Source organism: Pangasianodon hypophthalmus, chromosome 21 (assembly GCF_027358585.1).
Source record: "Pangasianodon hypophthalmus isolate fPanHyp1 chromosome 21, fPanHyp1.pri, whole genome shotgun sequence".
NCBI lineage: Eukaryota > Metazoa > Chordata > Actinopteri > Siluriformes > Pangasiidae > Pangasianodon > Pangasianodon hypophthalmus.
Window position 1 is genome coordinate 420,729 of NC_069730.1, and position 12,500 is coordinate 433,228.

Genomic DNA, 12,500 nt, shown 5'->3' on the forward strand with positions numbered 1-12,500 from the left:
CGACTTTGTTCAGCCGCTTGCTGCGTGCGTGCAGGTACATCTGGAGGATTTAAAGCTCCGTTCATTAGATGGCACGTCAGAGCCAGAACGTCCCTGTGCATCGAACTGTAAAGTGTTTAGCGATTTCGTGCACGGCGATGTTTATCTGACGAGCTCTGTCTCTCCCGAAACTTTCCACCATCATCGTGATTGTTGTCATGAGCTGCGTCTCGAATCGAAAACTCCGACCTTACATTTTAAAGTATTCCAGAAGGTCTGTACGCAGAACAGAGCTTCAGTAAGTTTGAAAGTGACTTGATGGGTTTTTAATTCCAACAGGAGCTGTAATAAGATCCGGTTAGTGTGAGCGCTCAGTGACAGTGTGGAATAGAACATACGCATGTGATATGAGACACGACGGTAGTTTCAGACACGCAGGATAGTGAAAATAAAATGACGTGTATGATATTAAATTAAATGTGAGTCGTCAGAAATGTGACTCCAAGTAACACTAAAAATATTGACAGACATGATGTTCGATATTTCTAATATTAATTTGTGAAATAAATTAATGAAACAAAGGAGGAGTTTCTCTCGCAACCCTAGCTGTAAATCGAGCGAATCCATGTGGGGTCGTGACCCCGGACTGCTGCTCTGTTAACGTTCTTAATAGCGTAAGTGACTTTAGTAACAGCTAAATAACTCGATACGTCGATACACAATTTATTTTTTATCTAGCGTTTTTCTGTGTGATGTTCAGATGTGTAGGGTTAAAGGGGGAGCTATAGAGTTAATGTTTAGTTTATTGCCTTTTTAACCTGCTCATTTCTGCCCCCTACTGGTCATCATTCCAGCATAAACAGTCATAAACGTATCATTTCCATATTAGCTTATTTATAATATTTACAGTATTCCTGTTTGTTAGTGTTTTTATGGTGGTGAAAAAACACAGGAATCTCAGTAAAGCAGAGAACAACAGACCAAACTTACACACACACACACACACACACACACACACACACACAACCCGCTGTGTTACTGTGGAACGTCCCGGACAAATCAGTGCAGCCTGAGGACATTACATTCTACAAATTTCAGCATATTTTCAGCAGATGACAGACCTGATGATGGGTGTGTGTGTGTGTGTGTGTGTGTGTGTGTGTGTGTGGTTCAGGGTAGCTGAATAATGAAAGGTGTGTTATTAGAGGATTAAATCTGCTGCCGTTTCATGCAGAATAAGATGCCTGAGGGAAAAGTGTGAACAGTGTGGAGAGAGAGAGAGAGAGAGAGAGAGAGAGAGAGTGATAAACAGAATGAGAGAGAGAGAGAGAGAGAGAGATAAACAGAACGAGAGAGAGAGAGAGAGAATGAGAGAGAGAGAGAGAGTGATAAACAGAACGAGAGAGAGAGAGAGAGAGAGAGGGACAGAATGAGAGAGAGAGAGAGAGAGAGAGGGACAGAATGAGAGAGAGAGAGAGAGAGAGAGAGAGAGAGAGAGGGACAGAATGAGAGAGAGAGAGAGAGAGAGGGACAGAATGAGAGAGAGAGAGAGAGAGAGAGAGAGGTTGAGGACCTGTGCTCTACACTGACGGTGCTGATGGCTCTGCACCTGTTGGAGACCAGCAGTTCTCTACACTGACGGTGTGATCAGGAACACGATCAGGACACAGACCAATCACAGGACAGAATGAGTTGATGAGGACAGGAAGCTGTGAGCAGATAAGGAAAGTGAAGCACACACAGGGCCAGAGTGTGGTGGGTTAACGGGGACAGGCTGAGTGGGGACGGGACAGTTTCCCACAATGCAGTGCTGTTCCTGTTGTTGTGTGTCCTATTAACTGATAAGTGTCACTTTGTCAAACACACTGATGGATGATGACTTTGTGTAAATATATGCAGTCCATCAGGCCATATATATGTGTGTGTGTGTGTGTGTGTGTGTGTGTGTGTGTGAATGTCGTGTAAACACCGTCTACTGGCTCTCCTTCTGCTGTTCTAAACAATTCCTGTCACTGTTTGTATGTGTATCTAAACAGGGTCTGTTCTCTCTCTCTCTCTCTCTCTCTCTCTCACACACACACACACACACTTTCACACACACACAGACTCTCTCTCTCTCTCTCTCTCACACACACACACACACACACACACAAGAAGGTGTGGTGATGTCATCTCACACAATGCAGTGTCTGTGTGGTTTGTGGCTGGCATAAAGCACAAAATCCTCACAAGTCTCTCTGTCTCTTTCTGTCTCTCTGTCTCTCTCTCTGTCTCTCTCTCTCTCTCTGTCTCTTTCTGTCTCTCTGTCTCTTTCTGTCTCTCTGTCTCTCTCTCTGTCTCTCTCTCTCTCTCTCTGTCTCTCTCTCTCTCTCTCTGTCTCTCTCTCTCTCTCTCTGTCTCTCTCTCTGTCTCTCTCTGTCTCTCTCTCTGTCTCTCTCTGTCTCTCTCTGTGTCTCTCTGTCTCTTTCTGTCTCTCTGTCTCTTTCTGTCTCTCTGTCTCTTTCTGTCTCTCTGTGTCGCTTTCCATCTTGCTGTATGTTGATGCAGGAGCTGAGTCTCACCTGAAAGAAAACACACACACACACACACACACACACACACACACACACACACATACACACACAATAACCAGGCTTAATCTGTAAAAGAAAGAAAGAGATTGTATCTCATGACCTCATTACTCATTTCAGCCAGTTCATTTCTCTCTCTCTCTCTCTCTCTCTCTCTCTCTCTCTCTCTCTCTCTCTCTCTGAGGAACCCAGTGGCCTGACTTTCTTTTCTTTATTCTGTTCTTTTATTTTGCAACAAAAGCGTCTGCAGTTTTTGCAGCTCTTTCAGGTTGAAGCTGAAGTGCTGAAGTCCTGAACTCCACCATGCTGTTTTAGATGATTATACTACTCTAAATGAACTACGCTGCTACAAAACGTTATAATGTCCAATTTTTGTTTTATTTGCTTGAAGGAGAAAAACACTCATGGTGATGTAAATTAACCTAGCTTGGTTGTTTTCTTTCGACTGAGTGACTGGTGACTTTAAGAAGTCTGGTGTTTAATATTTAATTCTTAATGTTTTCTAGTTTCTCTTCTTTTCCCCGCCTTCTTCTTTCTATTTTTCAGCTCAAGCGTCTAGTGTTTATGAGGTCACGAGGTTGAAGTTCATTGACATGAATGTGGTGCAAAGACCAGAAACAGATTCTTTTAGTGCCTTCAGATTGAAGAGAACAATATTCTACTTCTTCACCAGGCAAATTTTTATTCACATTCAGTCTGTTTTAAACATATCACTATAATTTTCCTTTTAAATCATACTTCATTAAATCAGAACTTCATTGCCTGAAGAATGTGACCTTATCTGATTGATGTGGTGATGAAAATGAGCAGATGATATCAGTTTTGGTTGGAGTGGAGATCATCTGCAGCACTGAGACTGATATTACGTTATGTTATGAATAGCAGCGTGCTTTTCTAACAGATTAGCGTATCCTGGTTCTGTAACTACAGCAGACGCCGACAAAAATAATGACATTTCCAAAGAAAACCATCAGACATCAGGGTGTGCTTTTTAAAGCACTGCTTAACTTGTTCCTGGGCTGATGTTACTGGCAGAAAGAAGCTGCTTTTGACAAGAAATAAAAATATCCAGATGCATGTAGTGTAAAAAGAGAAAGATGGATGCAGAATGAGATGAAGCCTAGCATAATAATAACTGTCGATTTTATTTAAAGAGAGGTTTTAGTGGAGGACAGCGACAGCAGGGCGGCGCCGTGGCACAGTGGGTAGCGTTGCTGTCTCATAGGTCCAGGGTTCGATCCTGAGCTCGCGTTACTGTCTGTGCTGAGTTCCACATGTTCTCCCTGTGTCAGCGTGGGGTTCCTCCGGGTTCTCCAGTTTCCTCCCACTGGCCAAAAACATGCAGGTAGATGGACTGGCTACATTAAACTGCCCCTAGGTAATTCCTGTTATTCGAAAGCATCACTGCCTCTCTCAACTCACTAATGTAATGATTCTGAAGTGCAGGAAATATTTATTAAACAAAATACTAAGAAATTAACAAAGACAGGACCAGAATCATAACACAAACAAAACGAGACCTGAGAGCAAGACAAGGATACGGCAAGGAGAAGACAACAGCTATACAGACTGCTCCCAGCAACACACACTAACTTATACAGAGGAACTAATCAAGAGGAACACAAGACAGGTGTGCACAAAAACAGGAAATGAGTTGGACAGCGTGGGAGGATGCCCTCTGGCAGGTCTAAACAGATCACTAGTCACATGATCAGTTCTTACTGCAGCCTTGATCACCACTCGGACATGCTCAACAATCCCAATCTAGATTATTACTAAATCTTCTTCATGATAAGTCAGCAGTCCTCTGGTCCAGAACGTGATACGTGACATGTCTCAGAGGAAGCATGTGTTAGCCTTCACCGTTCAATTGTTGGTAGCTGTCACGTGATAAGGCAGAGTTAGCTAGTGCGTGGGAATTGGCCAAGAACAGAGTGAGGAGAAAATGGAGCAAAATCCAGAAAAAAATCTTGCTCATGATCCTCAGTCTGAGTTTTTATCAGAAGTGCTGATTAGACTAATAAAAATCAGTAACCCTGGTCTAGAAGAATTTAACAGTCTTGCACTATATTATAAGAATTATAAGAATTTTAGTTAAATTTTAGTTTAATCATAAACTCAAGAAGATCCATTCTGGTCTACACTCAGTCCAGGAGAGATCAGAGCTGGTGTTGGAAAGATCTCCAGTCTGAAGCGTCCTCGTCTAGAACAGTAGCCGAGTTGATTTGATCACAAATCGTATTCAGTTCCTGTCCAAGATCACGGCTCTGAGACCTCGATCCATTTACCAATAATTCATAACATTAATAATCTGTGTGTGTGTGTGTGTGTGTGTGTGTGTGTTTTCAGGCGCTCCTGAAGGATCCGCTGTACATCGGACTGAGACACAAGCGTGTTCGAGGCGAGGCTTATGATGAACTACTGGATGAGTTTATGAAGGCTGTAACTGACAGGTACAAAGAGAACACGAGCTAATCTGGATTTAATCACCTGATCACTAGACCGAATAAAGTGTGTCCGCTAGTGTGAGTGTGTGTTATGGGAGTGAGTGTGTGTTATGGGAGTGAGTGTGTGTTATGAGAGTGTGTTGTGGGGTGTGGGAGTGAGTGTGTGATATGGGAGTGAGTTGTGGGGTGTGGGAGTGAGTGTGTGTTATGGGAGTGAGTGTGTGTTATGGGAGTGAGTTGTGGAGTGTGGGAGTGAGTGTGTGTTATGGGAGTGTGTTGTGGGGCGTGGGAGTGAGTGTGTGTTATGGGAGTGAGTGTGTGTTATGGGAGTGAGTTGTGGAGTGTGGGAGTGAGTGTGTGTTATGGGAGTGTGTTGTGGGGCGTGGGAGTGAGTGTGTGTTATGGGAGTGAGTGTGTGTTATGGGAGTGAGTGTGTGTTATGGGAGTGTGTTGTGGGGCGTGGGAGTGAGTGTGTGATATGGGAGTGAGTTGTGGGGTGTGGGAGTGAGTGTGTGTTATGGGAGTGAGTGTGTGTTATGGGAGTGAGTTGTGGAGTGTGGGAGTGAGTGTGTGTTATGGGAGTGTGTTGTGGGGCGTGGGAGTGAGTGTGTGTTATGGGAGTGAGTTGTGGAGTGTGGGAGTGAGTGTGTGATATGGGAGTGAGTGTGTGTTATGGGAGCGAGTGTGTGTTATGGGAGTGAGGTGTGAAGTTGCGACCTGAGTGCAGCAGTGTTTCAGTGAAATATCTTGAACCAAAAGCTAATATAAATAATCTACTGAACTATTTCCATTCAGTGACTCTGTCTGTCTCTCGCTGCTTCTGTCTCTCCCTGTCACGCTTTGTCTCTCTCTCTCTCTCTCTCTCTCTTTCTCTCTCTGTATTATCACAGTAATGGATGTTGTATGTGCATAGTTGAGCTGTTGCGTTGCAGGAATGTAGCCTCTAAATTTGTGGAAGTGCGTGTGTGTGTGTGTGTGTGTGTGTGTGTGTGTGTGTCAATGTCCTTCTCTGAAACCTCAGCGTCTGATTGCCCTCCAGAACAGAAGCCACGGCTCCATAATAACTGGGTTTGATACGAAATGATAAAGAACGGCTGCGTTTTTCCCCGAAAGAGCCGAATCGGCGGAAAATAAAATGATTAGGGGTTTGGTGTATTACGCCGATGAGTGATTACAGTGTTGTGATTTTTAATAAAACGTAACTTCACATTTTTAAAGCATGAGATGAGAGACTTAAAACCGCAGAATATCATCATACTGATGCAGTCAGAACTCAGTGTGTGTGATTTCCTGTCCTGCTCGGGATTATTTATAAAAACTCAGCACAAGTGTGTGATTATTGGACGTGCAGATAGCAGGAAGTGTGTTAGCTACCTTTCAAACTGTCCCTTTAAAATTCACTGTGTTCAGATACACGCTGCATTACGCTCATTAATAACAGACGGATATAGGAAATAAAGTTCGCTGAAAGATTCTTCCCTCTGGGTGCAGCTGAAATCGTGGACTAAAACTAATAAAACACACAAACACAGACACACACACACACACACACACACACACACACACACACACACACACACACACACGCTTAGATCCTTTATGTTAAGAATTCGTGGTGAGACGTTTTCTCTTTGCACAGGTGTGTCATGGACTAAATCTGTGTCTGTGTGTTTGCAAGAACATCTGAGGAACTATACATAGAAACGTGTGTGTGTGTGTGTGTGTGTGTAAGTTCAGTGTCTGGATTGTACAGCTGTGTTTGGACAGAGATCAGACGTCTGATTTTCTCCCTCGTGTAGGTCGAGTGGTGAATGTGGTTTAATGATACTAATAATTATTGGGCGTGTCAGGGTGGAGACGAGTGGGCGTGTCAGGATGGAGACGGATGGGCGTGTCTGGGTGGAGACAAGTGGGCGTGTCTGAGTGGAGACGGATGGGCGTGTCTGGGTAGAGACGGATGGGCGTGTCTGGGTAGAGACGGATGGGCGTGTCTGGGTGGAGACGGATGGGCGTGTCTGGGTGGAGATGGATGGGCGTGTCTGGGTAGAGACGAGTGGGCGTGTCTGGGTGGAGACGGATGGGCGTGTCTGGGTAGAGACGAGTGGGCGTGTCTGGGTGGAGACGGATGGGCGTGTCTGGGTGGAGATGGATGGGCGTGTCTGGGTAGAGACGAGTGGGCGTGTCTGGGTGGAGACGGATGGGCGTGTCTGGGTAGAGACGAGTGGGCGTGTCTGGGTGGAGACGGATGGGCGTGTCTGGGTGGAGATGGATGGGCGTGTCTGGGTAGAGACGAGTGGGCGTGTCTGGGTAGAGACGAGTGGGCGTGTCTGGGTGGAGATGGATGGGCGTGTCTGGGTGGAGATGGATGGGCGTGTCAGGATGGAGACGGATGAGCGTGTCAGGGTGGAGACGAGTGGGCGTGTCAGGATGGAGACGGATGGGCGTGTCTGGGTGGAGACAAGTGGGCGTGTCTGAGTGGAGACGGATGGGCGTGTCTGGGTAGAGACGGATGGGCGTGTCTGGGTAGAGACGGATGGGCGTGTCTGGGTGGAGACGGATGGGCGTGTCTGGGTGGAGATGGATGGGCGTGTCTGGGTAGAGACGAGTGGGCGTGTCTGGGTGGAGACGGATGGGCGTGTCTGGGTAGAGACGAGTGGGCGTGTCTGGGTGGAGACGGATGGGCGTGTCTGGGTGGAGATGGATGGGCGTGTCTGGGTAGAGACGAGTGGGCGTGTCTGGGTGGAGACGGATGGGCGTGTCTGGGTAGAGACGAGTGGGCGTGTCTGGGTGGAGACGGATGGGCGTGTCTGGGTGGAGATGGATGGGCGTGTCTGGGTAGAGACGAGTGGGCGTGTCTGGGTAGAGACGAGTGGGCGTGTCTGGGTGGAGACGGATGGGCGTGTCTGGGTGGAGACGGATGGGCGTGTCTGGGTGGAGACGAGTGGGCGTGTCTGGGTGGAGACGAGTGGGCGTGTCAGGGTGGTGACGGATGGGCGTGTCAGGGTGGAGACGGATGGGCGTGTCAGGGTGGAGACGGATGGGCGTGTCTGGGTGGAGACGGATGGGCGTGTCTGGGTGGAGACGGATGGGCGTGTCTGGGTGGAGACAAGTGGGCGTGTCAGGGTGGAGACACACCCACTCAAAGCTGTTCTTATTTCCATATATAGCCTTAGACATGCCCATATTTCCATATATGGACTGTGATGCCTCCTGAGGTTTTATTTGTGTAAGAAATCCAGCATGAGAGCTCAGACACTGTATTAAACACTCTTCTGCTGAGTGAATGTGTTATTTCCTTCAGTGTGTGTGTGTGTGTGTGTGTGTGTGTGTGTGTGTGTGTGTGTGTGTGTGTGTAAAATACTCTTCCCGAGATCAGTGTTGGAGATCAGGGCTGTGTCTGAACCTAAGAGACATTTTAGACATTTTATTATTAAAACTGCTGCACTGTCTCGGCGCCCCCTGGTGGCTCAGGGCCTCTCTCTCTCTCTCTCTCTCTCTCTCTCTCTCTCTCTCTCTCTCTCTCTCTCTCTCTCATCCCCACAAACATATTTAAAGATGATATATTTAAAGTTTACATCTGAAATCTACTGTTTACTACATTTACTAAAGCTGTAAATGATTTAACTCTTTTATTTTCTATTTAATTAAAAGTTCTTCCTCTATTTTTCTATTTGTTTTTTAAAATTATTTGATTTTTTTTCTTGTCTATTCATTATTTCTTCTTATTTTCTTATTTTACCTATTCATATTTTCACATCATCCTTTATTTTATCTTGTGTGTGTGTGTGTGTGTGTGTGTGTGTTTATTAGAAGGCGCCCCCTGCAGGATGGACAAATATAACACTGAAAGTTATATGTAGGGTGCTTTTCATTTTAGTTAGTGTTGATTTATCAGATTTGTGTGTGTGTGTGTGTGTGTGTGTGTGTGTGCAGGTACGGGATGAACTGTCTGATCCAGTTTGAGGATTTCGCAAACGTCAACGCTTTCCGTCTTCTGCACAAATACCGCAACCAATATCTCACTTTTAATGATGATATACAAGGTACTGGAATACACACACACACACACACACACACACTCTCTCTTTCTCTCTCTCTCTTTCTCTCTCTCACACACACACACACACACACACACACACACACACTTTTACACACACTGTCACTGACACGCGCACGTGTGTGTCTCGGTGCAGGTACAGCAGCAGTCGCAGTAGCTGGACTTCTCGCTGCACTTCGCATTACTAAGAACAGGATGTCGGATCATACCATTGTGTTCCAGGGTGCGGGGGAGGTCAGTGTGCTGATTGTGTTCTCCTTCTGATTGCTGAAGTTCAGGGAAACAGACCTGTATCAGTAACCTGTAACATCTTTAACTCTCTGGTGGATTTTCTTATTTATAAAGATCACAAGGACGAGTCTTTGCTCATGTTATTTATAAGAATAAAATCTCTTTATTTCTGTTATAAGTATAAGCAGTGTTTTATAAAAATGTGTGTGTGTGTGTGTGTGTGTGTGTGTTCAGGCTGCGATGGGCATCGCTGAGCTCATCGTCATGGCCATGGAGAAAGAAGGGCTTCCACAGGACAAGTGTGTGAGGAAGATTTGGATGGTCGACTCAAAGGGTCTCATCGTTAAGGTGAAATGTGTTAATGATCTGTACTTTAATATATGATCAAATTCTTCACTAATGACAATGAGCTGAGGAACTGTGTGTGTGTGTGTGTGTGTGTGTGTGTGTGTGTTTTCTGTCTCAGGGTCGAGATCATTTGACTCCAGAGAAGCAGAGATTTGCTCATGAACACACTCAGATGAAAAGTTTAGAGGACGTTGTTAAGGAGCTGAAGCCCACTGCTATCATCGGTAGTGATGTCACACATCATTCTTTTTATTTTATATAGAGGGCTGGAACAGTAGGGTATACATGTAGTTGAAAAAAAAATGTTTGCAGGTCAAAAAGTAATTTATAGCAACAAGAGATTTAATGTTTTGCTCTCGGATTATCAGAAGTAATGAAATGATCACCTGCCCTCTGACAGCTTTCGGAGTTTGTACAGATTCCTGCTTTAAACCAGTTAAAACTCGATTTTAAAATGATTTCATGTAGTGAAGCTGCTAGAATTTTGATTAATTTCACTTATTTATGCATCATAACCCACCTGTAATGAAGGTCAGAGATAATAAAGTGCAGTAATACAGTAAAATATCAGCGTGAAAAACGTAACAGTTCCTCTGGTGCTGAGCGTGTAAAGGAGATATAAGATGCAGTTTATAGCATTATTATAATTATACAACAGATCCAGTGGATTCGGAAAGTATTCGGACCCTTTGACTTGTCGCACGCTGTTGTGCTGTGGATTTGATTTAAAATGGATATAATTGCCATTTTTACCGTCAGTCTACAATTAATCACTCATAATGATGATGTGGAAACATGTTTTTACAGGCAGACAGATCAATGGCAATAAAACTAATTGATAAATAATAATAGTAAAATAATACTGAAAGTCAGTAATATAGGGTAATTTTATTATTATATTTTTGTGCACTGTGTACAATATAAATTACATATATTACATACAAATATTTTTACGATATTGTAAGCAACACATTTCAAAGTAATTTAATTAACACACTTCTATGAGAAAATGGTCTTTTTATAAGCACACAACTAACTAATGCAATTAGTTTAAACGAACAAACAAACAAACAGACGAACAAACGAAATATTCAGTTGTATTGTTGCTGTGAATTGACTGTGTGAACGTGACATCACTTCCTGTCCTGGTTGTTAGGGGTGGCGGCCATAGCCGCAGCCTTTACAGAGAGCATCATTAAAAACATGGCTGCCTTTAACGAGAGGCCGATCATCTTCGCTCTGAGTAACCCGACTAGTAAAGCGGAGTGTACGGCCGAGCAGTGTTACACACTCACACAGGTAACACTGCAGTGTGTGTGTGTGTGTGTGTGTGTGTTTAACACAGTAACATTGTGTAGTTGTAATTTAATCACAATCACTTATAAATTATTATTAATTATAAATTAATATTAATACTGTAAAAAAATATATAAATCTAATACATTATAAAAGATGAATCTTAAAACAATACATTATTTATTTACATATTTCACATTTTTACAGATTGTCTAGTGCCTTTCATGTGTGTTTAAAATTTGAATTAAACTTATTATTTATGCGGTGTGTCTTTTCTTTACATTTTTACAGTTAAAACTTTTATTTCCTTTTCATTAATGACTGTCTGCTTGATTACACTGCTGTTATATTATAAAAGGGCCAATTAATTAAATCAGTTAAATTGATGTGTGTGTGTGTGTGTGTGTGTTTTAGGGGCGGGGCATATTTGCCAGCGGGAGCCCGTTCGCCCCCGTGACCCTGGCTGATGGACGGACTTTTTTCCCGGGTCAGGGTAACAACTCGTACGTGTTCCCGGGCGTGGCTCTCGGAGTGATAGCGTGCAGCATGTCTCACATCCCTGACCAGATCTTCCTCATCACAGCCGAGGTGATACACACGTGTCTCTCTCTCTCACACACACACACACACACACACACACACACACACTGCTCCTATCTGTCTCTCATTTCTCTCCATCAGTGTGTTTCTATAAAACTCAATGAAATATAATACATTATAATACATAATAATCTCTAATAATACTCTGTGGTGAGAAAGTAACTGTACACACAGACTGTCACTTATCGCTGTTCATTTATTCCGTCCTGTTATTTTATGATCTCACAAGTAAAAGTCATTTCTTAAGCTCACACTGATTTAGCATCATGTAAGGCTAATGTTGTCTCGACATCATAGACTATAGATCATTCCAGAAAAAAGGAACTGCTGGCTGAAACATTCGGAAAAAATAAAACGGATTTTTATTATAGTTTATAAATATAACAGCTGTTGCCTTATTGTTCTTAATTATTGGGCAATTATAACATTGATTATATAAAATCTTTTTTTAACGCAATAGTTTCATTAACTAATTTAGTTAATGAACTAATTAATTAACTTATTGATTGATTGATTGGAAAAGAAGTTGAGATAATGGGACTAAGACAGTAATACAGGAAGTCCTCTTTGATCTTCTGTAATTTCAGACTGTACCATTATTTCATATCATTATATTAATATATTATAATTCATATCTGACTCCCATATAAATGAAATATTATGTAAAATGAGCCACTTCATTTTATAAAGATTTATTCGCAGAAGCGAGCAAGAACCTGAAGAGGAACATTTACACAAAGCTACACTGCGTGTTCTTGTGCTTTTTGTTTATTTCTATTAAATATTCATTTATATTGCAAAATAAATGCATTAACAAAAATGTACCCATGTATGTATCTCACGCCCCATGCTGCATTAGAAATTCAAGGGGTGCAAAAACTTTTGGCTGAGCGTGTTTAAATGTTTCAGACGCTTGCTGAGCTGGTGACGGAGAAGGACCTCGCTGAAGGAAGACTTTATCCTCCTCTCACC

General features: G+C 43.3%; 1 protein-coding gene across 1 annotated transcript in view; it reads left to right on the forward strand.

Annotated features, from left to right (window-relative positions):
* me1 (malic enzyme 1, NADP(+)-dependent, cytosolic) overlaps window positions 1–12,500 on the forward strand; it is a 48,687-nt gene that overhangs the window by 35,295 nt on the left and 892 nt on the right. Inside the window, exons 6-13 of the mRNA XM_034297778.2 lie at window positions 4,899–5,002; window positions 8,930–9,039; window positions 9,190–9,287; window positions 9,519–9,632; window positions 9,751–9,856; window positions 10,789–10,931; window positions 11,343–11,516; window positions 12,438–12,500. The exon at window positions 12,438–12,500 is cut by the window's right edge and continues 36 nt beyond it. Coding sequence (XP_034153669.1) covers window positions 4,899–5,002; window positions 8,930–9,039; window positions 9,190–9,287; window positions 9,519–9,632; window positions 9,751–9,856; window positions 10,789–10,931; window positions 11,343–11,516; window positions 12,438–12,500 — 912 coding nt within the window. The remainder of the gene's footprint in view (window positions 1–4,898; window positions 5,003–8,929; window positions 9,040–9,189; window positions 9,288–9,518; window positions 9,633–9,750; window positions 9,857–10,788; window positions 10,932–11,342; window positions 11,517–12,437) is intronic.